This window comes from Gavia stellata, chromosome 4 (assembly GCF_030936135.1).
Source record: "Gavia stellata isolate bGavSte3 chromosome 4, bGavSte3.hap2, whole genome shotgun sequence".
Lineage (NCBI taxonomy): Eukaryota > Metazoa > Chordata > Aves > Gaviiformes > Gaviidae > Gavia > Gavia stellata.
In genome coordinates, this window is record NC_082597.1 from 68,431,091 (window position 1) to 68,458,683 (window position 27,593).

Below are 27,593 nucleotides of genomic sequence, written 5' to 3' on the forward strand. Positions count from 1 at the left end.
AGCACTGAGTGTTAATTAAGCCCTGCACAAAACAACCAGCTTTTAAAGTTTGGTTGCTGTGGCTGGTTATTCCAAAAGCTTTGGCTAGCTATTGTAGTGATACTGGAAATTCAGAGTATGAATGCTTTTGAGGATTTTTTTGTAAGTTTTAATCAGAAATGCCGCTTCAGCTGCCTCTTGATGGGAAGAAGCCATTGTTTCATTTTTCTCAGAAGGTTAGAAGCAAGATAGCTTGCAGGACAGGACATAGTCTGTCTTCAGTTTTGGGCTTCAATTTACATAAAATAAATTTTGAGAAACACTTCTTTGTAACTGAAGTGTGTGGAGCTAGTTTTCAGAACATAGGAAGAGTTCTTCATCCTGTAGGACCTTCTTGTTAGTGTTGGTCAATATGGAAATTTGCTGCTGCTTTTCCAGAAAAAAGGGGCTGGGGAGAAACAGAACAATGTGGAAACAGCAACTTGCAAAAGTCATAAATGGCATCTGTCTTAAAGTCAGTATATTTTCTACTGACTCTTGCAATTTTTTTTCCTTTTAGGGTTGATAATACGTTGTCTCTCAGCATAGTTTAGGCAGAGATGAAAAAATGCAGAATTACAAAGTTTTTTGGTATTCTTACGTAGAACTTGCTTTAGTGAAAATTTCCCTACAAATCTTAAATAAGATGAGCCTCATCTGAAGTAGTACATCAGATAGAGTGGAATTGCCTGTGGGCTCTGCTGTTACTAAACCTGTGAATGTTTTATTGTCCAGGCAAGAATTAGGTTTGTTTCACTGAGTGCTATTTCCTATGTGAAAAGGTATGATGAAAAGAGATGATCAAATTGGGCAGAATCAAAAGGCTCTGCAGTTTTATCATACCTTTTTTTTCATCTGTGGGCTAGAATGGTTCAGTTTTGTTTTGTAAAAGGTTTCTCTTTAGCTCTCTGGATTGCATACAAAACACACTCCTGAGAGGACACTAGCACTGTGGTTTTTGCATTGGATAATATTAAGATTTAATGCCATTTTATCTTCTAAATGCAAACTAGAGGCTCTGCATTGTTGCTGCTATCAAGTTCTGAATTTTCATATTCCCCATATGGCAGTAACCTCAGGGGTTCAACTGGCTTTCAAGCACTGATCACAATGGATAGCCCGTGACAATAAATCTCATTCCATTGTCAGGAGCAAAACTGGTTTATTTTTGTGAATTATTGGAATTGGACTGGAAAAGCAGCTATAACACAAGCAAATGTTTCCATTTGTAGCTATGCCTGCCATGGATGTATTTAATGGATATTTACAACTCACCTAAATTTCCTAAGTATTGTATGTTTTTGACCATGAATTGAGTAGTCATTCTATAAAGTTACTTCACAGATCTGCCTAGTGAACTGTGCATGTTGATGTGCTTTCACTTTTAATGTATGAATTACTTGTCTTGTTCATGTCAATACAGCCTCAGCATCCGCGTGGGGGAACACCAACGTTCCCAGATTCACAGATATTTTTCCCAACCGTTCATGAACGGCCGGTGTCTTTCTCACCACCACCTGTCTGCCCGCCGAAGGTGGCAGTTGCTCAGCGGCGCAAGAGCACTTCATTTTTGGAAGCCCAAACTTGCCACTTCCAGCCATTGCTGAAGACTGGCCAGAGTTTAGTTCCACCTGGTGGTAGTCCCACCAATTGGACACCAGAGGCATTCGTTATGCTGGGCACAGCAGCTCAGAGAGTCACTGGAGAGCCTCTGCATGTGCAAGTTAATCCCGTGTTTGAGCCAGCTCCTGTACACAGTGACTATAGATCTGGACCAACACCTCCAGAGGATGCTCACTACAGAATGCATCCAGAAGCTGTATATTTGGTGGGCATGCACTATCCATCACAGGTATCGGAGCAATATGATCAAGTAGCTTATAACTCTCATGCAACTGAACAACATTTGAAGCAGGTCTCTGAGTCAAATCATGGGCAAGGTGGTCCTCCACAAAGCTCTGTGTTCGACTTTCAATCGGGGCAAACATACCTGGCAAGACAAGTTCAGAACCTGAGGCTGGATTCTGGGATGGGTCCCCTTTCTCCATTACCCAGTGTTTCAGCTCCTCTGAGTGCAGATCCTGCTCAGATGACGTTCCACCAGGTATTTGTTCCACACTCTGCCCCGGCTGTGCTTTCTCACAGTGGTGATGGCAGAGCGAGCTGTGTCTTTGAGTTCCATGTGCACACACCGACTTCTGCTCCAGCAGAAGGGGCAGTTTTACCCCAGCGGGTCTACAGAAGTCGCCGGGGCTCTATGGAGACCAGTCAAGAGGAATCTACTCAAGGCATAGGGTCGCATGGTCGGCTTCAGCCTGTGACAGAGGAGCAGTGTAACTGTCTTGGTCCTGAGTTAGCAGGTCCCAGAGGGGGCTCTGCCAGGCGGAGCTGGCCAGAAGGAAGCCCAGAATACTCCAGTGATTCCTCACAGCTGACTTCCTCTGATACTGGCGATTTCCAGTCTCCTCCCCCTACAGGGGGGTCCTCTTCTGCTTTTGGTTCAGACTTCTCATTGCCCATTGTTCATCTGCCTCAGAAGGTATTGCAAGAGTCGCAGATCTTCATCTGCTTCCCCCAGGGAGCCTCAACTCAGCAGGCTTTGTCCACCTCGCTTTCATCAGGACCACCTGCACTCTATTCTCAGGTTACAGGAGCAAAGCCTTCCAGAATTTCTCTACTTTTTTAAGTCATACCTTGCACTTAAAGGGGAGCCTTGCTCTTAGTCTTGCTCCATGTAGTTCTAAGTATTAGCATTCATGGCGGTGTCTTTCCACTAAGTCAGTAGTATACTAGGATCTCTAACTTAACCAGGTTGCAATGAAATAATGAGGCATCAGCAACCCCTTTGTCTGTGTTCAGCTGAAATATTGGTTGGGCTTTTGTGTTAAGGGTAACAAATGGTCAGTGTTCCTCCTGGGACTAGATGTTCTTTTGGCAAGAGATAGCTGGAGTACCAAATTGGCTTTTAAACAATGGGTTTAATGAAATGTATCTTTTCCAGAGCTTGAATCAGCAGTGATACTAAAAATTTGTTCCTGCTCCTTAGCCATTTAATGAGAACGTGTTATTTGAAGTTGAACTTTCGTATGAATAATGTTTCATTAGACAACAAGGTTAATTTGGTGACTGTCAAAAATGCAAGAACTTTTTCTAGACTTGGGGAAAGAAAGTGGGAAGAGAGGAGTGGAAGGAGCTATATTATGTACGTGTACACAGATTTGGAAATGTACTTGCAGGATCATTAAAGAAACTAAAGAAGCTGAGTAGTAAATTAGTGATACAAATAACTGTTGCTAATAGGTATTGCTTTTTTATAAGCCTTTTAAAAAGCCAAATTTGAGGCCTGAAGCTGAGTTTGGAGGTACATGTTTTATCAGCAGATATGGTATCTGCACTTGGAATAGTCAGTAATGCATTTGTACACTGTGACTGTGAGGTGTATGTCTATATACGTTGTGTCTGCACTTGTAGTCTGAAACTTTTCATAAGATAATTTTTTGTGAAAAGAGAGTATTTAAGTAGATTTTTCTCTTGTTCCTTCTGTTCTTGGAATTAAGGGCGCTCTGACATTTTAGTTATTGGAATATTGGCAACTTTGGGATTTGTGTGAAGGAACTGGAGGAGAATCTTTTTGCTTTTTTGTGGTAGGATCAAGAACTAAGTATTTAAGGCTTTCTGTATGGGATGATAAAGGTATTTTATTAAAACTGAAACAGCTTTAATCACTATTCTAATAGATAGTAATTTCTGTGCTGTAGGAGAACTTGTGGGGTGAAGCTGCTACACAAGAAGTTTGAAAATTACTTGGGGATTGTTTCTCCATAAACCACCTTTGTTAAACTTCAGGAGGTGACTTCTGATGGATGTAAAATGCATCTGGAAAACACAATAAGGGATCACGATTATTTTACAGAATATAAGTTCTGGGATCTTCTTTCTAATTCATTAAAAGATCAGAATTTGATGCACAAACTTGAGTCAATGTGAACAGACGTTATAGCAGTGGGATATAGCACACGTTTAGATCCTAGCCAATAAGGGCCTCAAGCTTCTAAAACAGCAAAGAAAAAAATGGTTCTTTTCAGTGGCAGTCTGCTTTCCCCAAAGTTTCTATAATTAAAAAAAGTATGTAATTTTAATAAACTTGTTCCTAATAAGCGTCTATAAGCTGAATGATCACAGCATTAAGGAACTTTAGTAGATATTTCTGATATGATACATATGCACCAGATATGTTTCTTACAAAGGCAGTTCACCAAAGTGGTGCATGCTCAGGGAACTCATCTGGAGGTCTTTGTCTGGTTGTCTCCCAGGATCTGATAAAGGAATATAATGGTTACAAAAATAAAATCCTGGGATCTGATTAAAAAAAAAGTCAGCCACAAATATAATAATGAAAATCCATTCCATTTTCCTCTACATCTTCCACATTCATTTGTATGCCACTCATCCATTTTTTTCATTGCTTATTCATTCAAAAATTCTGTCTTAGCTAGAACGTGGACCCCCATATTCTTCAATATCCAATTCTTGGTAGCCTTTGAATGATAGTGAGTCTGGAAATTATTTCTAGCTTGTATTTTGACATGCCTCTCAAAGGGAACGCATGACATTACATGTATTGAGTGCTTTGTTATTGGTCTAGAATTCTGTATATCTTTGATTTTTTTAACAGATAGTTTTATTTCCTTCTAGCCTCCTTCTTTCTCCCCACCTAACTGGGTTTAGAACACATGTAAAAATAGAACTTAATGCCTGTATTTCCAGTTATCATACCAAGGCATCCTGCTTTTAAAGCATCATCAGTGGAAGAAGAAGCTGGTAGGCTGATCTGTCTCATGTTGAAGGGCATGTGGGTTGCAAAGACTTTCTGTATCGGTTGTTTTGGAAGACTTAAAATGGAGTTCAGTACTTTTCCAGATTGCTTTGCTTTGTTCTGGTTGTTGTAGTGGAATTTGGCCAAAAGGACTGGTTGTCCAATAGGACAGCTAAAAACCTCTTCCAACCAGATCCTTCCAGGCAGAAATTATTTTAACTGCCTGCTGCAGAAACGATAGGTTTTTTTTTAAGCTGATTCTCTGTCTCTTTTTTTTCTTCTCCTCCAGACACAGGTGCAAGGCCAGTCAGCCTCAAGCAGTGCATTGGTGCCATCCCAGCCTTCCCAACACACTCAGCAGGTAAGATCACAGTCCCTAAACCCAGATCTAAAATACTTTTAGTATACGATTACCTCTGTCCCCACTTCAACCCATAGTTTTGGACAAGAGGAAAGGAATCCTCTGGTTCTCACCCAATCTAACATGCTATGAAATTAACTTCATTGACTTTCTAAAATTTATTTTTAGAATCGTGTTAACGCTTGTTTTCATGTGTCTGTCTTCCCCAACTTCCATCTGAGCTTGCAGCGGAAGTCCCGTTCAAGGGGAGGCATGTCAGGATTTGCAAGTTGGACTGTCTAGACAGGCAGACTTCATTCTCATGATTTGTTCTAACTGGAAATACTATCTTCTGCAACATCCTGTTCTCTTAACTGCCTTTTCTTTCTTTATAGAATCTTCATTCCTGTTTTCACAGGTGAAATAATTCTGTTGCAAGATTTGGTGCTGATAGTGGAGTTGTATTAGTAATGCTAATAAGTAATTGCTAAAGCTTATTTGACTCAGCCTATACAGAGGAACCACTGATGTCACTTATGAGGGAGTAAAAAGTAGAATTTAAATAGCATATGCTTTAAAAACTTCTGTGGGGGAAAAAAATAGCTTTTGCCTCTCTTCCCTACTACAGAATGCACAGCAGCCAGCCTCTTCCCAACAACCTGGACAGTACCAGCTGCAGCAGCCATCAGTTTCTGCTGGCGTCACTCCCACACAAACTGTCTCTCAAACTCAAACTTCACAGATTATGCCAATGCCTCAGGCAGCAGCTGGGTCACAGGTAAACAAAATTCTTCTTTCTAGCAGAGGGTATTTTTCTTCTTTACAGCTGGCAAATTCAACATGCTGCTACTTTCACTTTTGTCATCTTTTCTAATGGTTCCAAAACATTCATCCAGATAATAGTATTCTTAGTGTACTACAACTCTCAGTTTTGTTGGAAAATGTGTTGGAAACCCTTTCTTTCACACGTGGCAGTCATGAGTAATTTGAGGGAGGGATAGCACTTCCATGCACAACGATTTTTTACATTGTCAAAAATCTCATGAGGCATATTGATGAATGGTATATTATGAATGGATTTTCAGGAACTTGTCATTTCTCTGCTTCCCATCAATGTCTATCTTCTGCACCATTAAGTGTGTAAAACATGTTCACTTATTTAGGTAGTGAACCATAAGGACTGCCTTCTCCACTCTGTCATCTTTCTTATTCAGCTCTTCTCCTTTACTCCCTGGTCAAGAAGCTTCTGTTACTGAGTATTACTTCATTTTGGCTCATATCTCTATCTTGAACATGTGAGCCTTGATTTTGTTTTTAAAATTGTTGTTTTGTTGCTTGTTCATCTAAACTGCCTTTCCAGTTGCATCGTTCGCTGGCTTTAATTGACATATCCCCTGCAATTCTCTGAATGCTGGCACAGTGGCTTTTCATTCTCTGTTGCGTTAGTCCCCATACCCAAATCTGACAGACTTGTTGAAAGATTTGCACTTTCCTGTAAGAAGGCAGGCTTGGCTCTGGGGACAGAGATGAGGGGAATTTAATGCTGTTTATGCACAAGTCAGTGCTTCAGGGTATTTGAACATTGCTCTTTCACCCTCTGTGGGTGTCTGTTTCAAGAGCCTGTTGAGTTCTTCATGGGAAGTGGTGTGAAGTGAGGACCTTTTGGAACTCCAGCCAACTTCCCAGCCACTCTGCCAACTGTGCTCCCCACCCACTTTAACAGAGTGCTGTAACTTGAATAATTCTTTCTTTGACTAATGCGTAAAAATTCTGCTTTCTGCAACCCTGCTTTAAAAAAAAAAAATCTATCTCTATTTTCTTTACCTCCCCAGCTTCCTGTTTCCCAACCAGTGTCGATCATCCAAGGCGAGCCTCAATTACCTGTTGCAGCACCTTCTCTCCCTCAGCCTTCAGTTGCCCCATCAGTCCCCATTGGCTCTCATTTTCTACCCATGGGACAGCCCTTGCCAACTTCTATGGTTCCCCAGTTCTCAGTCTCTCAGTTGCCCGTAGCAGCTCCTCATGTGTCAGTGGCTCAGCCAGGTTTCCAGTCACTGCCCATTTCAATGGCAGCTGGCATGAATCAGCCATTGCTCACACTGGCAACGTCTGCTGCGGCAACCGCCGTCCCTGTAGGATCAACTGTTGTCCCTAGCCAGCTTCCCTCACTGATGCAGCCTGTGGCTCAGTTGCCCAGCCAGGTTCTCCCGCAGCTCCTGCAGCCAGCTGTCCAGTCCGTGGGATTGCCAGTCAGCATTGGACAAGCTGCTGAAACTTCACTTCCTGCTGGAGATGCTCTTTACCAGGTATTGTTGCAAGCCAGCAGAGCTCTTCTCCACATTTTTTACTGTTCCTCTAAGGTACCAGATCTGAACTGTGTGCCCTGGCCAACTCACTTCTCGTAAGAGAGCCATTAAACCACAGAGATGAATTCTGTTGTGTCGTAAAGGACCATTTTAAGGAGGGGGAAAAAAAAAGTCCTTGGACACCCTGGTGTTTTGAGTTTTTCATATTTGGCAATGGAATTTGTCTAAAATGACAGAACCATAGTGCAGGACTTTGGTCAACCACTGTGTGAAAGAGGACAACTATATATCCAAGAGATTTGTCAACTTGGGAAAAAAAAAAAAATCCAAAAAATTGTGATTTTAAAAATGGGGGATGTGTGTTGGAAAGAAAATGGCAGCATATTCAGTATTGTCAGTATTTCATTCCAAGTCTGGGAAGGGGAAGGGAAGTGGGGTGGGGGGACGGGGACATGGATGCTAGAAGTAAGTCAGATGACATGGATCTTGAACGTGATGTAAGTACCTGATGCTACTCATGAAATGCTAGACTGTTGGGCACAGATTGCTTCAGCTACTTTGTGTGATCACTGTAAAAATGGCAATCCGAATAGTGACAAAAATAGTGACTCAGCCTATGATTGTTTTTCTAGAACAAAAATTGTATAGATGTAGCAATACCTGCACTGGGATTATAAGGAGTGCTGTAGAACAGAAACGGTTGTAGGAATGTTCCTTCTTTCCTGGGTCAGCTCATCATGAGAGGACACAAGCATTTTTGCTATTAGTCTCAAGAATCAGCAGCAGTTGCATAACGTCTTCTGAGCAATAGTTGTTCAGCCTGAAAATTCTTCAAACTCATTTTAAGTCTAAGGCCTTAAAATATTAAGCCAAACAGGCAACTGCAAGAGTTGGGATATGAAGATTGTTTTGCCTAAGACTTTGGACTTTTGAGTGAGACTTTGCTTGTTCAAGCCTGGTGACTTGTAAGCTGAGCTTTGGCTACATGAACAGTTTGCTCTGCTTCCCTGGGAAGATAGTCTTTGGAGTGCTTGAACAGGTTTGGAAGGTTGGAACATGTCCCTGAAACCGATCGTTTTTTTTTACTCTCTTGTTTCCTAATTAGCTCTGACACTCACTAACTTGATTTCCTCATTTCTATTACAGGGCTTCCCATCTCGGCTGCCGCCTCAATACCCAGGCGACTCGAATGTTGCACCTTCCTCTTCTGTGGCCTCTGTTAGCATTCCTTCTGCTGTACTGTCCCCTCCCTTACCCACAGATGCAATGGCTCAGCCGGGCTATCTTGCTCCTGTTGTGCAGCCATATGTGGAGCAGAACGTTTTAGTTCCCATGGGCAGCCTAGGAGGACAGGTTCAAGTGCCCCAGCCTACAGTGAGTTTAGCACAACAGGCCGCATCTGCCTCCTCGCAGCAGGCAATTTTGGAGGTAAATATGTTGAATATAACGTAGCAATACATTTAAGGCATTTGAATTATGCAACAGTGTATGTTTGTGGGGAACTAATCCCTTCCATGCTTGTTTTCAGTTGGAAATTAATATTTCAAATGACCTTTTTCTTACAGCAGAATGTCATGCCAATGTGGGGACCTTGTTGCCACTGGCTGTTCTGTTGGGAAGTGAGTGTGCATCCTGCAGGCAAAAACCTGTTAACACTTCACTTCTTGCTAGTACTGTAGAACATTTTTGCCGTATCAAAGACAACCTGCAACCAATAGCCTTTGAGAATCTGTTGTTATGCCTAGTCCCTGCAGCGTTGTTCTTGCTAGGGAGAATTTGAATTGTCTTTGTGTTCTGCATTGGCTTGCCTTTTGCACATTCTGTTAGTAAGACTGTGGCTGCATGGCAAACTGTAGTGACATATAGCAGTAGAAAGGATGGCTGATTTCCTCTCCCCACCCCTCCCCAGATGATGATTTGCTTCACTGCAGTTTGCTCTAGAATCTTTTCTAAATTAGAGCTGTCTAGATGCCAGCTGTTAGAAGTTCTAAAAAGGTAGTGCTTTTAGCTTTACAACTGATTTGGGAGGAAACATTGAAGACTACTGGGTTATTTGAAAAGGAACGGTATTCTTTGGGGGGGTTCTTGATGTAGGTTTCTATCCATAGGGTACTCAGGGAGTCTCACAGACTGCTCCTTCAGAGACTCTTCCAGCAACACAGCCTGCTCAGTCTACCCCTTTGGCTTCCTCTATGGATAGGTAAGCATTGTTCTCTTTTCACCAAACTGAATTTCAATTTCATGTGTTAGATTATTCTTCCTTGGGTGATCTTTATGTATCTTTTTGCTCCAGGGAGATCTTTTTCACTGAGGGTGTTCTTGAGGATGGGAGGAAATAAACTACTCAGGGGAAAAATAGCCTTATGAGAGGTGGAGTAAGTTTTGGTGTACAGCTGGGTTTCGAGGAAGTAAATAGGATTGTGTATAGTGATTTAACTTCTAATCCTTTTTTATTTTTCATGTCAAATGGATCACAAGGGATGTTCTTCTGTCCTTTTGGCATTTAAACAGAATTCAAACTCCAAATAGCTTGGAAACTTATTCAGAAAATATATTTGTACAACTCAGCTTGCAAGAGATATGTAACTAAATAATTACTATTAGAATTGCTATTCAAACAACCCTAAGTGTTGACAGGACTCTTCTCCCCTACTCTGCAATTAACAGACATCTACTGCTATCCAGAAGAGAGTATCGCCTGGTAGGGTAAACTGTATTGTTGCAGTTATGGAGTGCATGGATACTGATGTAAAGTTGCTTTTTCTTTTTTTAGTGCGCATTCTGATGTTGCTTCGGGATTGAGTGATGGCAACGAAAATGTTCCAACTTCTAGCGGAAGGCATGAAGGGAGGACTACTAAACGTCATATGCGGAGGTCTGTCCGCAGTCGCTCTCGCCATGAGAAGACAGCTAGGCCGAAACTGAGAATTCTGAATGTGAGTACTTTTTATTTTAGTGACATTTTGGTAGTGATTATGCCTTTTTTTGAGCTTCAAAAAGTTTCTTTTCCTTTGAGGAATGTGTGTCTTCTGCAGCCTTGTTTTGCACCACCCCTTCACCCCTCCTTGCCCCGAGCACACAAGCTATCCAGTGTATTTCTTCTGCTTCTGGAGTCAGTGTTCCAAACATCATCTATTAAGAGATTTTTGGAGAATTAGATATGGCAAAATTAGCTTGCTTAGCCATCAGTGATTCCACAGACTATTCCAGAATATTTGATATAACCTCAGAAAAAATGATGCTGTACATGGCACCGTTTATTAGACTGGAAAGAAGGAATGTGTTTGTATTAGGCCGGTACCTTTGGTTTGTCTCTGTGAGCTTTAAAGTGCAAGTCTTAGGTTCTTAAGCTTTTGGTTTGAACTATTGGTTTCTTTGCTTTAGGTTTCAAATAAAGGTGATCGGGTAGTGGAATGCCAGCTAGAGACACACAATCGGAAAATGGTTACTTTCAAATTTGATTTGGATGGTGACAACCCTGAGGAAATAGCTTCAATTATGGTAAGATATATTTTGGGGATGAAGAACTGAATCCAGTCTTAATCACAGTAGTAATATAAGCAGTCTTATTTTCTCATTTGTGTTTCAGAATTGCTCTTCCATGTAGCATGGCATGTGCTCGCCTTATTGGTATGCAAGCACAACTAGAAACTCTGGGCACAGAGGGGTATACCAAATTGAGAGTTAATATTGCATGCTCAGTTTGCATGAAAATTTGTCAGTTTACCTTAGAATTGTGGTTTTATCAAGTAAAATTGCTTTTTGTTTTTTGCCATCTAAATTTTTGAAAAACTGCAAACAACTTTCTGAAAGCACCAGGTTAAACAAATTCTGTTTGCTTTTCTAAGAGCAAACATTGCTAGTTCTTTAAAACTTAAGCTTTGAGTTTTTTGCTGTTGTTCTCAACTGAAATGGTAAGATTCTGCCCTTAAAGTAAAGAATGAGAATCACTTTCTGGTTTCTGAAAGTCAATAATGACTGATGCAGTTCTTAACTTTCTCAGAAAAAACATCTCCATTCAATGTATACTGGTCAAGAACAGAAAAGAACTTTCCCTGTAGAGATACGTTTAAATGAGAGTACTGTGTAGCATGGAATAGAATGTCCCCCTTTTTTTTTCTTTTTTAAATTTAAACTCTCATTCTTGGGCTGGTACAATCTAAATGAAACTGAGATTGTTTTAGTGTTGCTGAAGTGAGGGGGGATGACAAAAAGCAGTATCTTTTGCCAGCTTCTTGGGCACCTGTGCAGCATTCATCTTTTAGCTTAGAGAGGTGGCAGAATAATAGGTGGTGTGTACTGGATTCATACCTGTCAAAAGGAACCAGATCAGTGACATGGGAGAAATGATCTCTTCACCACTAATGGCTTTCTGAGAAAGAGGAATGAGTTGCTTCTTGGCTATGTGCATGTATTGGCGGTGTAAACAAGTCAATAACATGAAGTCAAGTGCCAAGAAATACGAAGAGCATACACAGATGTTTTACTTCGCCTCAAACCTAAAGTGATCCTGTGGAGGAATAGAAAAGTATGGTTGATCTAAAAAACCAACCAACCAAAAACAACACACACACATACCCCCCAACCAACAAAAAAAGCAAATATTTGAAGAAGAGTAGAAGCAAAATAAGTGAACTGTGCATCCAAAATGCAGTCACATACTTGAAAGTGTGCAACCTAATTTAGACAACTGAATCTGGAACTTTGTGCTCATCGGTTTCTTCTTGAAAATTGAGGAAACTTTTGACTGTAAGACTTTCTGTTTTCCTTTTAATCAGGATACTATTAGGCATACCCCATATAGGTATCTGTCATTGCTCAAGTTAAAGCACTGAAGGTTTCTTTAACTAGTAAGTATTCTGCATAGCAAAGGCTATAGCATCATGCTTGTCTTTCCTTTTTCTGAATTGATGTGAAAGCAATACCTCAGGCTTTACCTCTAAGGCACTTCCTCTCTCTTTCCCAGCAGACATACTGTGACAGACAGCTTTACTTCTGTTTCATAGACTAACTGTCTCAGAGTTTTACCATGCATTATTTCAGGAGACAGAATTTTATTGTGGGTCTGACTGAAGTAAGAATGTCTTTCTAAATGCCAGGTATACTTGTTTAAGCTTGTTTCCTACAACATAAGCAGCAGAATGTATTTTTATAAAGCAGCATGATGTATTGAAACTAGATAGGCTGAGCAATCTTCCTCTCCCCATATTTGGAACATAATTAATACCTACATTTATGTACTACAGCCAGTCTTTGAGTTAATGATGTGCAACCTGCATAGGGTAGAAGTCCTATATGGCATGGAAAGAGAGAAACACAGAACACATCCTGCAAAACAGAATTTCCATTTTTTTTATATTATAGTTTCCTTTAAATGTGGCTCTTAATGTACATTACATTAGATAGGAGGAACTGCATTAAGATAAGGCTGCTAATTTTAAATTTCACTGTGCTAAGCAAAGATTGAGGAGACAGTTTGATGAAGAAGTGAAATTGAATGTTCCACAGTAAAGAGTAAACCAGGGCAAATACGTCTGTGCTGGAGATAATTTTAGAAACAATTGTTTTTCTCGAAGGTGTCACCACCTTTATCTTGTGCATAAGAACAGTGAAGGGAGGATAAACAGTAACAACATAAGTAAATTATGGTTATTCAATATATTGTTTTGAGATAATTTGTGGAAAATTATTTTTGCTTTGTTCTCTTTACAGGTGCAGAATGAGTTTATTTTAGCAACTGAGAGAGACTCGTTTGTAGAACAGGTACGAGAGATTATTGAGAAAGCAGATGAAATGCTAAGCGAGGATGTAAGTGTGGAGCCAGAAGGCGATCAGGGTTTGGAGAGTATGCGGACAAAAGATGATGGCTTCTTTCCAGGGTCTCAGGTATGTAAAGGACAGATTGCCGTAGCTATTTGTATTTTGCGTTTTGGGTGGTATGGTTTTGTGAGTAGAGCTAACTAGAAACTGTAACTTTCTTTCATGAGAAATATCAAAGCTTAATAATTAAATGAAAAGACAATCAGAGAAAGCTTCATATCAGAGTGAGAGCCTAAAATTCATTTAGAAAGCTAAATAACATAGACCTCTTGCTATTTGACATGCTCTAACACTTCCAAAGCTGCTGAATCTCCTAACGGTCTGCTAAACAGACAGTCTTAAATGCTGAGGCTTCTTGGATTTGAGGGTGTTGTGAGGTAGGACACTTAAACCCCCAGCTTTGTGCTGCTCACTAAATGCTGAGAGCCTGGACTCAGGCCCTTTATCCAGTGAGCTACTAAGAGATTGGATGGCTTGGTTAGGAAACAGGTTTTGAAACTGGTTGCTGGGAATAAGATGACATTTCCTGAATCTCTGCCTTATTTCCACCCAGAACTAGTTTGAAACATCTGTTTATCTGTGGAATGTTTAAGGAAATCAGTTGGAATGCCTGTTAACAAAAGAGTGTTTAGATCAATTTGTTATATTGATGGTCACTAAGGTGAGAAGCTCTAAAAGCACTGTAGCTGACATTTATCTGGGAAGAATTCCACTAGTTTGGTAATAGTGCTTGGGTCCAAGGTACTGCTTACCTTAAATACCCACATTTCAGTAAGCTAGCATTTTAAGAACTATCTTGTGGGTTTCTGTTTCAGAATAGAACTTTAAATTTTATCTTACTTTACAGAAATTAGAGTTCAAACAGCCAGATCCTACATCTTCCATGCCACAAAGAATAGGTAAGTCTTTTGTGATTTTTTTTTTCAACAGTTACCTTTTTCTGTTTCAGCAGATGGGTGCAGCCAAGTTTTTATTTTGTGTGATGGAGTGCACATTCCATATTGCAGGTTATGTATTTAGTTACCACAATGTATCACTAAACACCTAACTTCTTTCTGTTTAGGGGTTCCTCCTAGCTCCTTTACCCAGGTTGTCCATTCTGCAGGAAGACGGTTTATTGTCAGCCCTGTCCCTGAGAGTCGGTTAAAAGAACAGGGCTTTTTCACATCTGCCGTTCCTGGAGGAAAAGAAACTTCGGATATGGGTAAGTTATATAAACTCTTAAAATCTGATGGCTGAGGCATGCTTATCAAAACTGTGAAGTTAGTTAATTAAACTGTTCCTAAAGACCTCTTAAAGTACTTGGGGAAGTAAGGAACTGCCTGTGCTGGTAAGAAGTGTTTGTAATTTGGGTGATCCTATGCAGGCTTCTCAGGGGAAAACACGCTGATGGGCTGTCTGCAAGACTCTGAAACCTTAATTCTGTATTTTGATGTAAGCCTGTATTTGTGGGGTTTTTTTATTGTGCTGAGAGGTAAATGCGAGCTTAGTCTAGCAATAGGCAATAATAATAATGAGCTTTTCCAGGTGGACTGACATTTTTCTGTTCTTCCAGTTGCTGCATCTCCACTACATGGTCCTGGAATGAATCTCTCCCACTCGGCATCATCACTGAGCCTGCAGCAAGCTTTCTCTGAGATGGGGCATGCTCAAATGACAGAAGGACCTAGTACAGCTCCTCCAGTGTTCAATCAAACAATACCGCCATTTCCACCTGCACTTTCTACCCTAGCAGGCAGTGGTGCACCTCCTGCATCTGTGGCTGCTTCTTCAATATCTGTTCCCTCCAGCACAGGTGTTACTCTTCCAGGATCTGTTACTTTGCTTTCAGAAAGTGCAGCTGTTGGAGTTGCACCAAGTGCAAGTGTGCCAAGCTCTATTTCTTCGCCTCCAGCCTCACAATCTGGACAGCAATCGACTGGTGTCGCATCCAGTGTGAGCGCCCCTGCTTCTTTCTCCTTGCCTACCACATCACAGCCTGCTCAACCAGTAACTGGAGACATTGCCCCCAGTATCAGCACACCGTCTTCGTTGGCACTGCCATCTACCCAGGTTCCTGGTGTCACTGGTCTTGGTGTTGTTGCACCAGCTGTGACCTCTCAGTCTGCTCCTCAGATTGTAAGTAGTATGGCAGCACCACAGACATCTGTTGCCCTGTCTCTGGCTCAGAATGTGGCTTTGCAGCTTCCTCAGCTTAGTAGCAGTGGCTCTGTCTCCAGTCTGGCAGAAACAACAGTTGTAAGTGCTCCACAGTCACTATCTGAGAGTGGGCAGTCTATGGATAAATCACAGCTCTGCAATGCAGCTGGCTTATCTCTTCCAATCTCTGCACCTTTATCATCCTCAGTAGCAACAAGCATATGTGGTTCAGTCACTCAGCCAGTGATACATCCCTTACTTGTCCCATCAGGAGTTACATCAACACCTGTCCTACCCCAAATTCCAGGTGCAACGCCCATGTTGCCCCAGGTTCCCTTACCTGGTGTCTTACCACAACCAGTCACCAACTTGCCTGCAGTACAGCAAACTTTGATACACAGCCAGCCTCAACCAGCTCCGTTACCCAATCAGCCTCATATTCACTGTCTGGAGGCTGATGCTGATGCTCAGTCTAAAGCTCCTGGTATTGATGATATAAAGACCCTGGAAGAAAAGCTACGGTCTCTCTTCAGTGAACATAGTAATGTGGGAACAGCACATCCATCAGTATCTCTGGAGACGTCGTTGGTAATGGAAACTACAGTTATTCCTGGGATACCAACCACTGTTGTTGCACCAACTAAACCCCTGACATCTATTAGCACTTGTATACCTCCGAGCAGTTTGCCTCTTGGACCAACTGGCCTGCCAGTGCTGACGCCAGTTGCCACTCCTGGACAAGTGATCACCCCAGTCAACTATATTTCGGCATCGAGCAGCATTGCAACAGCAGTCGTGAAACCAGGGACCTCTCCTTCAAAGCCCCCTCTTAGCAGGGTACCGGTAAGAAATGCAACATTTGTGTGAATATTGAAATATTGTAGGAAACAGCCTTTTTGAGCAAAATCCCTTTTATAAAGCAAAATATTTATTCAGGCAGAGGTGTGTTCTTTTAATATAATACTTAAAGTTTTATGCTCTCGTTGTTTTTATGTCCCAAGAGGTGTTTTATTTTGTCCATATTGGGGGGGGGGGGGGGAAGTCCAATTCTATATTGTGCCTCTGAGAGAGCTCTTTAGTGTTACTGTTAATTTTTCCTACTCCTAAACTACAAAGAGTGAAGCAACTATGATTTGGTTTTTGTGGGTTGTTTGTTGTTTTTTCAAATAGAATTTGGAAGGCTTGCTTTAAATAGCTTTTTATCTTGTACATGATGACTAGAATGAGATGGGGTGGTTGTGTTTCAAAGTAGTCAGGATAGCTTAGCTTTGCTTCTTATCATTAGCCTGTTCCTTGAAGGCAAGGGTGAACCCGACTGAAAGTTGGTTGGTTTTGTTTTTGTTTTTTTGAAAGTTCTCTGCTGCTTATGTGGTGCCTGGATACTCTTTTCCTTCCAAATTTTTTTGTGAAAGCAGAATTTTAAAAAGTTTAAAAGATATCTGGATATCTGAAAACAAACTTTTTTGTTCGTTTACTGAATTGTGCTCTTCAAACAAACACTCTTTAGTATGAGATAGTCATGACTTACAGTAACAACTTGAGACATGTTGTGGATGTTACCTGCTCACTTACTGGATGCATCAATATGTGAAATTGGACTACCTGTTTTGTTTCAAATGGCTCCCCGTGTTGGGAGGCAGTGCATTTCAACATTTTAAACTATTGGTAGCCCTTTCCTTTTCAAAGTTAAATGGAAATAGGCTGAAGAAACTTCAGGTGTTTTACAAACCAAAAACTTTAATACTCACTTCCTTTTGTTTCTTTAACGTTCTTTTCCGCTCACCAACACTTTGCGTTGGTCGACTTTAGCCAGCCTTGCTATTAACCAGTTTCAGGCCATTCGAATTGAGCTAATGCTCCTAACATCTCCATTCATTAGTAGTCTTTCCCTTGTACTCTTTGTATTCCAACAAAGTAGAAAATTTCTGCTGTGGAGGAGTGGGAATATGTGCCAAGGAAATCAGGAAGGAAATCTAGACACAGATGCATTCATTTATATTGAAATGAAGTTGAGAATTAGAGAAGAAAGATTAGAAAATAATAAAAACTGATCTTGGTTCAAGAACAGTTAGAACAGTTAGAAACCTGCTAATTGCAAGCCTGTAATTACAAAGGCTTGGGTTGAAATGTAATAAATGTTTGGGGGTTTTGATTGTCAGTTGTGGAAAAACTACCTCCTCTCTGAAGTTTTCATGTATAAATTAGTCTGTTTTTTCCCAAAGCTGAAGTTTAGTCTCGCTTTCTGTGTTGTTTTTGAGCTTTAAGGAGCTTATTGCTTTAGTTTTCTGGGGTTTACTGAACTCTGTGTGTGTGTGTTTTGTTTATGGCCAACCAGTTAACCTAGACAGTTAAATGTGTTTTGACTTGTCTTATGAATTTATTTAAAGTATGTTTTGCTTCTTATTTATAAACTAAATGATTAACTTACCACAGCTTAGAAATTCACCATGCCTCAGAACAGGTAACGTCCACGTGTATGTTCCTAGCGCACAAAAAAGCTGAGGTAATGCAATTTGATGTAGTTCCTGCTGAAACATTTTTGGGAGGATAGATAACCATGGAGCATATCTTCACCAGGCAGTTATTACTGCAGTTTGAACCATTAGTCAAGCTGTGGTAACATGGCTGCAAGCTAAAACTGGTTCTGCTTGTTGAGGACCAGAGTAGACTTTGGGCCAGTTACCCATATCCAGCAGTGCTTGCTGTCATACAAGGGAAGCCAGCTGAGCAGTGCTATAACTCATAGGGCTATCATGTGTTTCTCAGACTTCAAAGTCATGGTCAAGCCTCAAGATTACAGCTGAGAATAAGAATTGCAAATTGTGTAATGGATCACTTAATTTCTAGAACTTCCCACTTCCCTAACAATGGAAATAACTAACTGGAATGTGCTGTCTGACCTGGCGGGGAGGCTTTGATGCCTCCTTCTAACCTTTCCAGTCTCTCTAACCTCTTCCACATAACCTGGATGACTTCCCCCTACCCAGTTGCATGGCCTGGTCATCTTCTGTGGGTCATCAACACCCTTCAGGTTCAAAAAAAGTGATGGATCAAGATATCGGTGTGAGAGGTCTATAAATCTGCTTCTCAACAAGTGGAGACATTCTCAGGCATGACAGTTCCTGTTCTCAAGTCATGTTGCTTGGAACAATTTGCCAGAAGCATGTAGCTTGCGGTTGCTAATGGGCAGTTAACATAGATCTTTTGCAAGGACATTGAGTGCATTCTTGCACCCTTTTATAAATTAAGCTTCTTTGAAACTTAATTGCCTTTTGGAGGAATTATTGGAGCATTTCTTGCAGACTTGAAAATAATATCCCCAAGATACTTTGCTCCTGGACACAGCAGCTTGTTTAAACTTGAAAGTGTGGCTGCTCAAGAATAATCTGGATTAAAAAATAAAACAAAAGCAAACAAACAACTTCCCACAGCTTTATTGCAAAAATCCCTAAAGACTCTATGCTAACTCTCCAGGAAGGAAGTCTCTACAGAAAAAAATGTTGAGGCTTCTGTTGTATGACATGACTGACTGTAGCTTGGTATCTGATCCTTCTGTTGTTCCATGTCTGATGGACTCGCGTTTCCTCTTCATTATCCATAGGTGCTACCAGTAGGTTCTGAACTTCCGGCTGGCACTCCATCCAGTGAGCCGCTGCCACCTTTTCCAGGACCTTCACTAACTCAGGTGCTACACAACTTGGCAGATTTTATCTGCTTCTTTTCCTTTCAAAGAGCATGTTTCAATTAAACTCTCCATTGCATGTTATTAATGACTTTGTTTTTCTTTTCTTTTGACTGAGTAACCCCTTTTGTGTGACTATAGCAATGGCGAGAGTCAGTTCAGCGCTGGATATGTAGCTTGCCCTTTGGGATGCTGTACCCAGTGTCTGAAGTACAGGAACAATTAATCAGGCTTGGGGTTTTTTAGTGTGTTAACATGAACTTTAGAGGGTTTTTTTAAAACTAACGCAGGTGAGTGTGTGCATAAAACTTGAACCTTTTTTCTTCTTGAAAAGGGTATAGTAGCAAAATAATAGCTCTCTAGGGAAGCAGTATATACTGCAATTATATGTTAATGAAAATGCAAAATTGCTGGCTTTGTGAATTCCTGTTTTGGTTTTTTGTGGTTATTACTACACTCTGATTTCACTGGGCTTTCAGATTTGCAAAAGGTATTTGAAGCTCCTGATCATAAACATGGGTTGAAATGTAACAGTGGCTTCCCTTGCTCAGATTCTGTTCTTGTATGCAGTAGTTAGCTTGGATATTATGTATGTAAGTTGGACAGGTGATTAGCTCAAGACCACAAAGATTAAATCTGTCTTTGCTTCTGTTTAAAAAAATAAAAGAAAAATGCCTGTAATGGAAAGAACTGTATTAAGACAAAACTGTTTTATGGATATTCTAAATGCTGTGTACTGAAATGTTAACGGTTGGACTTCATGATCTTAAAGGTCTTTTTCATCCTAAACAATTCTATGATTCTATGAGAATACTACACTTCAATATGCAAAAAAAAGCTGAAAAAATAACCGAACAAAACCCGTGTGACCATGAGATACAGTTGTGCTACTTTTGAAAGATGTTAGTGAATAAACACAAAATTGGCTTTCTATAGAATTATATTAAAGTACACTTGGCACAGAATTATCATCCCAATTTTATATTCAAACCTATAAAGAAGATATGATTCAAGTGGGTACCTAGTGGTGCCTGCTTAGGGCTCAGAGTATTTTTGTCTTAATCTAGTGTTTCCTGTGTAGATGTGCTTCTTAGAGTATTAACCTCTTCCACCTGTGGCTTAAGTCCACAGTGAATGGTCTAGAATATATGTCCAAAAGCTACGCTTGAATTAAAGTCTGTCCTTTTATAGAAAGGAATTATTCACTTAAGTCTTAACTATAATTTTTGAAGTAATTTCAATAAAATAGCTACAGTATGAAAATTTGTACAATACTTATTAGCATTATGGTCTGACTTCTTTTTTGTTTTCTTGATCACTGAGAATTTTAATGCAGACTGAGCTAACCTTAATGAAGTCCTCTCCATAACACTCTGGTAACATTCTCCCTCTCATCTCTTGCAATGAAGCTCTAGTATTCAAGTTTTACCTGTGGAAGGGAATTTAAAATAAACTTTAAAGGTCATTTTAGTCCTTTGCAAGCTGTTGCTTTTTTGGGATTTGTAATGGCTTGATGAGACCTTCTGTCTGAAAGGATTTGAGCTGACTGTCGTACAAAGGAATAGTGTTCAAAAATCGCACTTGTAAACTGTTCTAAGGCAACTTTGGTTATGAACTGTCATGGCTCATGTTCTACAGCTAAAACTGTAAAAACTGAGTTACATGTATTAGGGTACTAATCTTCAAAGATTCCATTGGAATAGTATTTCCATTTCTGTCTTTCAAATGTGAGAACCATGGTGTTACCTGGTTCTAATGACATGAGTAGAGTTGAGCAGCAGGACATGTTAGCTGCTTTTGTACAGTCATAGAATCATAGAATAGAATTGTTTAGTTTGGAAAAGACCTTTAAGATCATCAAGTCCAACTGTTAACCTAACACTGCCAAGTCCACCAAAACCACTGTGTGGTTTTATGGTGGTTGTGACATTAATAGTCCCTTTTTAACTTTTCCAGCTTTTTTCCTCCATTGCTCTCTGTGCAGAAGCTCTGTCTTTATTGAGCAGTTTCTCGAATTCTCCCAGTAAATGCCATTATTTTGTGATCTCTTAAGAATCTCTCTTAGACTAAGTTTGCATAGAGTATATCCTGAAGATAGGAATGGAAACAGTCTAGTGGACCTAAGTTACAATGTGCCAAAAGTTGACATCATGTCTATTCCTGCTCTACCACCTTCGTGGTATTCATCTGATGGAGCAAATGCGAATCAGTGACATTAATCAAGGAGTCCTTGCAGGTCGCCTCTGTGTCCAGAACTACTTCTTGGTTGTCTCTTCTTTTTGGTTAAAGCATGTTTAATCTTTTGTAAGCAATGAGAATCAGTCTACTACTTGGAAAGTATTATTCAGTGTGAAAAGGCAGAAATTTGTGCTCTTTATGTAAGAAAACTATGAAAGTGAATGTATTGCTCTTGAAGCCTGTCATGGAAAGGAGTGCTGCTGTATTTGATATTAGGCAGCTTCTTTCTAGCAGGCTGAATGGGGCCATATTCCTGCCCTGGGAGTAATCAGGAAATGGGTGTCTTCTGCCTCCGAACTGAGCAAGAAGCCTATTGACTTATGCAGAGCTATAGGATGGTAGTGTTAGCAAGCAACACCTTTTTTTTTTCTCCAGCTTCTGGAGGCAGAAGCTGGTTTATGCCTTTCAGCCAGTTCTTTCTGAAGCATGGTTTTGCTGAAGGAGACAACAATAATTTGGTGATAATTCTTACCTGCGTTCTTACCATGAGCAAGGGTAGCAAATAGACATGGAGGCAGCTGGTTAAAATCAATCACACTACGTTCATAGTCCTTTTTATTGTCATTGCTTGGAACTGGGTGTATTAGTAATATTTATTTTTCCCCCAAACCCAAAGCACTTGTAGCTACTTATGTGACTCAAGCCACTGTACCACTGCAAAAGGCTTCTTCCTGTTTGTCGTAGGTATTTCTGGCAGGATTTGTGGTATGGAAGAGGCACAAATATAGATCCCTTACTTCTTGTCCTTTACAAAACAGCTTACCTGATTTCACTTCTCATTTGAACTCTTAAAGCGTGTCTGGGAGGAGACCAACCGAATCAAATCTAATTGACTGTTACGAGCATTTGCTGCTATCACATAATACTATCTGGAAAATTACTGGCTTGTCTTAAAGTAGATAGGCTTGCCTTCCTTACTGCTTCTGTCAGTAGCTCATTACACAGCTTTTTTTTTTTTTCTTTCCTTAGTACTAGACTCCTAATTTGCAGACAAAGTATGTGTCATCTCAAGCCCAGTTTTGGACAGTTTGTTCCTTAGTCTTAAATACCTGTTCTCTTTATTCCTTAGTTGCTTGTTAAACTGTATTTAGATTAATTTTTCAAGCTTCATTTTGGTACCCTTGTTCCGTAAGGAAATCTTTGATCGTTCTAATATCTCACCTCTTTGTTCACTTGAAGCAAATATCTTCTTGTGAGCATAAGTGATGAGAATTATGTAGTATTTCAGGTGAAACGTCCTCTTTATTTTACAGTATTACTGAATTAAATTAGCTTACTTGTCTGCTTAAGCGTTTGGATTTCTGAATGTAGTCATAGCGGTCTGCATCTTCTTGTGCTCTTTTTTTTTATTTGGATGGAATTGATAGGAGGTTTATTGTTCTTAAGTTTGTTGTGTTTTGAAATCCACAATTCGGGAAGGGGAAGAATGTCATCCTGGCAACCTGTTGAAAGCATCTGTATGCTATTGTGTACCTTTAACTTTCCACTTTCAAGAAAGTGGAAGGTAACGTTTTTATGTTGCCGTGACCTCAGTTTCTGTTCTAAAAACAGATCTAGCTTTTTAATATAAAAGTCTTGGAAACATTTAATGATGCTGAAGTTTGGATGGAAATTTCTACTCCATAGTGTCAGAATTGCAACTTAGTGATATCTGACAACACTTTGTTCTTCCATATGTATCTTATGGGTATGGCCCTAATTAATAATTTTGAGTGAATCTGAACTTTTCTTATCTTTAAGATATTTTTAGGTAATTCTTCTCTTCCCCTCCCCAATTCAATTGGCCAAGTTTGAAAAACTTCTTGGATGCCAGCTCAAACAGCTGAAATCTAAGTAATAAGCATACTTGAGAGAGATTCTGCCCCTCTCCCTTCTTCCTCTTGAAGTCAATTCATCCAGATAGCTTCTTTGAGGGAACTTATAAGTGTGTTTTTGGGTTTTTGGGTTTGGGGTTTTTTTTTTATTATTTGTGTTATCCTCAACCTTGCTTTATCCATGCTTGCTTTTGAAATTATGGGCATCTTCTTGAATTTTTCTGTGATGATTCCCCACCCCCCCGCATTGACTTTCTTCAAGATTTTAGATGATCCATAATACAGATTACCTCTGTTATCCTCCAACCAAAAAAATGTAGAACTTGGAGGCTTACAGCATCTTTGCTCAGTTCGTAAGAGTGGGAATGCGAACTTCATGCTAACTTCAGGAAAAACAGAAGTTCCATTTAATGCTTCTTTTCTGTTTTTTTACCAAATGTGTTGCTTAAATTGCTTCCAATCTTACTGTGCTATACATGTGAAATGTAAACATGTAGGAAAGGAACATAACAGAAATATGGAAGCTGTACTGACTGCTTTAAATTTTAGTATTAAATATGGCTATTTCTCAAATGTGATGCATTTCTTATGATCTGGGACAGCTGTTTACTCTTTCCTTTCTCAGTCCCAACAGCCACTGGAAGATCTGGATGCTAAGCTGAGAAGAACCCTTAGTCCAGAGACCGTTCCAGTGACATCTGCTCCTGCCTGTGTATGTTTGCAATGTTGGCAGTTTAGTAGTCTTGAAAAACTTCAGTGTTTTCTCAAGGTCATGCTCATAGGTCACTGCTTTTAATATCACTATACCAGTCTTTAGACTTTTAAAAATAATCTTCCAGTTTGTGGGACTGAGTCAGCCAAAATAGGAAAAATGTGTATGTTGCAATAGATTACGTATTTCCTGAGGCTGGTTTTGGTGTTAGTTCTTAATCCAGCTTTTCTGGTGATGTCATTAATGTCACCAAACTAGAAGAGGAAGTGACTATGGAGTAAGGGGAGAGAGCATTAAACAAGCAGTGTGTGATATGTCAGTCTTAATTTGGGAGGGATGTTTAAAGTGTGCATCTGAAATTTTAAAAGACTATAATAAACTTCTATGCAAAATGAAGATAATTGACATTGTGGTCTCCAAGTGGCTACTTATGCATTACTTCTGCAAAGCAAAAGGGGATGTTCTGCTGACAGGTTGTAAGGCGTGCAGCAAAATCTCTTGTTGATGTTGCTTGCTTTGGAGGTTAAAAACTCTTACATTAGTCTTGTCGTGGTCATACTTCAACCCTGGTGGAAATAAAAGATTATGTAATATGCAGCATGAGGGATTTGTTAGCATTCAATCAAACTGCTGATTCTTTTAATTTAATTTTATTTTGTTTTCCCCCGTGAACCTGTAGTCTGTGCCCTCAGTAGCATCTACAACGGTTACCGGGCTGGTGTCCACAGCAACACAGTCTCTGAAGGATGGTAAGACAGCCTTGATTATTTTAGATGGTTTCTCAGCATGGCGATATAATCCAAAATTGAACAGACTAGCAACTTGGAAGGATATAGCCTTTTTTAGTAAGTCATACAATGTCAATTCCTTAAGGATTGTATTAGTTTTTAGTAACTAGACTGAAATTTTCCACTGTAGGCCAGGAGCGGGGAATGATATATGCATATTATAGTAACTCATTTAGGATTTAAATCTGTCCAAAATGCTAAATTAAGACTTGCAAAGAATCTCCAGTATGCTGCTAAGGTACAGCTTCAGGATTTGAAGGAACTGTTTTCTGTCTTGTGTTATGTTCTTGGCAACAACAGTAAGACTTCTCATTTTGTGTCATCGTGCTGTGTTCTATATGTAGGATACTTCTTCCTAACCTAAGAGTGTTTCCTTTCTATTTAAATAGAGAAATAAAGGTTAAATTACTAAAAATTTTAAGAAGGGTAGTAGGAAAACCAGACTCCCTTCTGGCTACTTTAGATCAACTGAAGGTTGACCGGATCAACAATTGAAGTCTCAATGATCTATGACTTTCAAATCTAAATGAGTTCAGTTGGGGGGGCGGGGGCGGGGGGGGGGGGGGCATGGCCACAGACCCAACAACTTGCAAAATAGTCTGAGACTTTCCTGTCAGTATTCCCCTAATTGTTTTAATTTTTAAAAAAACTTCCTTTTTTAAAAGAAACTGTTAATGTGGTACTAAAACTATTTCTGAACTATCTAGATAACATTATTTAACTTGCATGTGCCTCTGAAGTCAATGACAGACCTTCAAAAGCTAATAAAACCAGTAGGAAAATAAAATATTCCCATTTTGGTGTGTTGGTAGTGAACTGTACTGTAGAACTCATTTGTCTGCTAGAAAATGAGGTGGGTTTTGCCTGCTAAAGTTTAGAAGGTAAAAGTAAACAAACTGGGAAGTTGCTTAATAAACACAGCAAGCTGTCCAATAGAACTGATTTAAAAATAGAATGTTATTTCTCAGCTTTGTAACCTTATACTGCCAGTGCATACAGCAACGAAATTAGGAGCTGACACCTAAGAATCCAGTTCTGAAAGCTTCAGATAGAGTCCTTTGAGTAAATGTGGTTTATAGCATTTCTTCAACTTATGACATTTCTATTAATAAATTGTCCCTAGTGTTTGTAAAATTTAGGTAGTCACTGTGGGTATTGAATTAAAATAAGCTTTTTATTACATAAATTTCAGTTCTTCTATTCTTTGGCTATTTCACATCCATGTTTGAAATCGGCATGCTTTTTTTTTTTTACTGCTCTCTAAAAGTCCACTTTTAGCAAGTATACTGTGCAGGGAGACTTTATAGAAAAATACTTCATTTTAACATTGTTTTTTGATATTCTGTATGGTAAAGCTGAAAAAAAGAGATCAGGTTCCAAGAATCCAAAGGCCTGTTAGGAGTTAACTGATAGTTGAGTTTGAAGTAGATAAAAAGAAATGGTTTGAGTTCCAATTTATTGCTCATTTTCTTCTTAATCCCATTCTCCTTTTCCTTAGCTTCAGCATCATGTGGTGGAGAGGGCAGTGCTATGGCTACCACAGCAGGAGCCGGGGTTCTTAAAATGGGACGATTTCAGGTAGGACATGTTAAACTGATTTGGTTATTGATACAGGATCTTCACTGAGTAGTTCCTGTGTAGTGCCAGCTCAGTGTGCCTCATGGTGGGCTTTTCTGTTGGGAGAAAAAGTCCATGTTGAGCTTGTGAATTTAGTGCTTTGTGCAGATGCTGTTTTCATTCAGGGCAGAGATTGCACTAGATTATGCAGGTCTAGAATTGTGACTACAGCATTTCATCATGTCAGGCCTTAGCTGTGTAACTGTTGGCCTTGGTCTTTAATGTTAGCTGCTTTTTGGCTAACAGTGCTCAGATGTTCGCTGTGTTATGTCCTGTTTGTGAAGGAAGTCTCCTCTGAATCTGCTGTGTTTCTTGGCGTTAATCCTCCAGATTGCTTAGAAGTACTATTTTGTGTGGCAGCGTGTTACTTGGAGGGAAGCAGTAGCTTGGTTTGTGGTGTACTACGGAAACAAGTTATTTTCCCCTCTCTCAGGTGCATCTTAATAGTAAGGTAAATAAAAGTATCATGTTAAGGAAGAACTAAGAAAGTCTGCATGATTGCATTTCTATTCTAGGTATCTGTGGCAGTGGATGATGTGCTAAAAGAGGGTGACAAACCTGAAACTAAGCCGGTGCAATTTGAAACCACCTCCACTGATTCTTCATCTCTTTCTGGCAGTAGCCCAGAGAGTACACTGGTAAAGCAGGCTGGCAGTCGGAAAAGTGAGGCTGTCGCTGACTCTTGCTTGGATGTGGTAGATGGCATTCCTCAGACAGTCCCTGTGCTGCAATTACCGGTAGATGTTGGTCAGCCTACTAAGGTTGGGCGCTTTCAGGTAACAACAACAACGGATCAAGTGGGGCGCTTTTCAGTGTCAAAGACTCAGGATGAGGTCAGCTGTGCAGAGAAAGAGCGAATGACTCTTCCTCTCTCTGTGGACTTGGAACAAGTTGCTTCTTCAGCTGCAGCTCCGAAGAAAGAGTTGGAATCAAGGCAGTCCCCACACATGAACGGTCCGTCCTCTGAACTGGAGGCCGCCTTCTTAAGCGGGATGGCTAAGGATTTGGATGATGGCTCGGGGAGCCCAGACTCCCTCCAGCCCCTGGGGTCGAAGATCAGCCTCCCCGTTCAGAGCCTTAGCAATTCATTCAATTCTTCCTACATGAGCAGTGACAATGAGTCGGATATTGAAGATGAAGACTTGAAATTGGAACTCCGTCGGTTACGGGAGAAGTAAGGCTTTTTTACTTGTGTGGTTGTGTATGAAATATATGTAAGAAGATTGATAGGAATTTAATCTGTACTTCACTTTTCACAAAGAACAAAAGTAAACTTTTTAAAGGACTCAATCTTTTGCTAAGT

At 40.1% G+C, this 27,593-nt stretch overlaps 1 protein-coding gene across 1 annotated transcript in view; it reads left to right on the forward strand.

The window, feature by feature from the left end:
- Positions 1-27,593, forward strand: part of WNK1 (WNK lysine deficient protein kinase 1) — a 111,341-nt gene that overhangs the window by 70,869 nt on the left and 12,879 nt on the right. The window contains exons 9-24 of the mRNA XM_059817238.1: positions 5,124-5,195; positions 5,803-5,952; positions 7,007-7,480; positions 8,627-8,908; positions 9,589-9,680; positions 10,254-10,416; positions 10,865-10,981; positions 13,193-13,366; positions 14,148-14,199; positions 14,364-14,504; positions 14,856-16,282; positions 19,041-19,124; positions 23,799-23,885; positions 24,565-24,634; positions 26,172-26,251; positions 26,806-27,464. Coding sequence (XP_059673221.1) covers positions 5,124-5,195; positions 5,803-5,952; positions 7,007-7,480; positions 8,627-8,908; positions 9,589-9,680; positions 10,254-10,416; positions 10,865-10,981; positions 13,193-13,366; positions 14,148-14,199; positions 14,364-14,504; positions 14,856-16,282; positions 19,041-19,124; positions 23,799-23,885; positions 24,565-24,634; positions 26,172-26,251; positions 26,806-27,464 — 4,124 coding nt within the window. The remainder of the gene's footprint in view (positions 1-5,123; positions 5,196-5,802; positions 5,953-7,006; positions 7,481-8,626; positions 8,909-9,588; positions 9,681-10,253; positions 10,417-10,864; positions 10,982-13,192; positions 13,367-14,147; positions 14,200-14,363; positions 14,505-14,855; positions 16,283-19,040; positions 19,125-23,798; positions 23,886-24,564; positions 24,635-26,171; positions 26,252-26,805; positions 27,465-27,593) is intronic.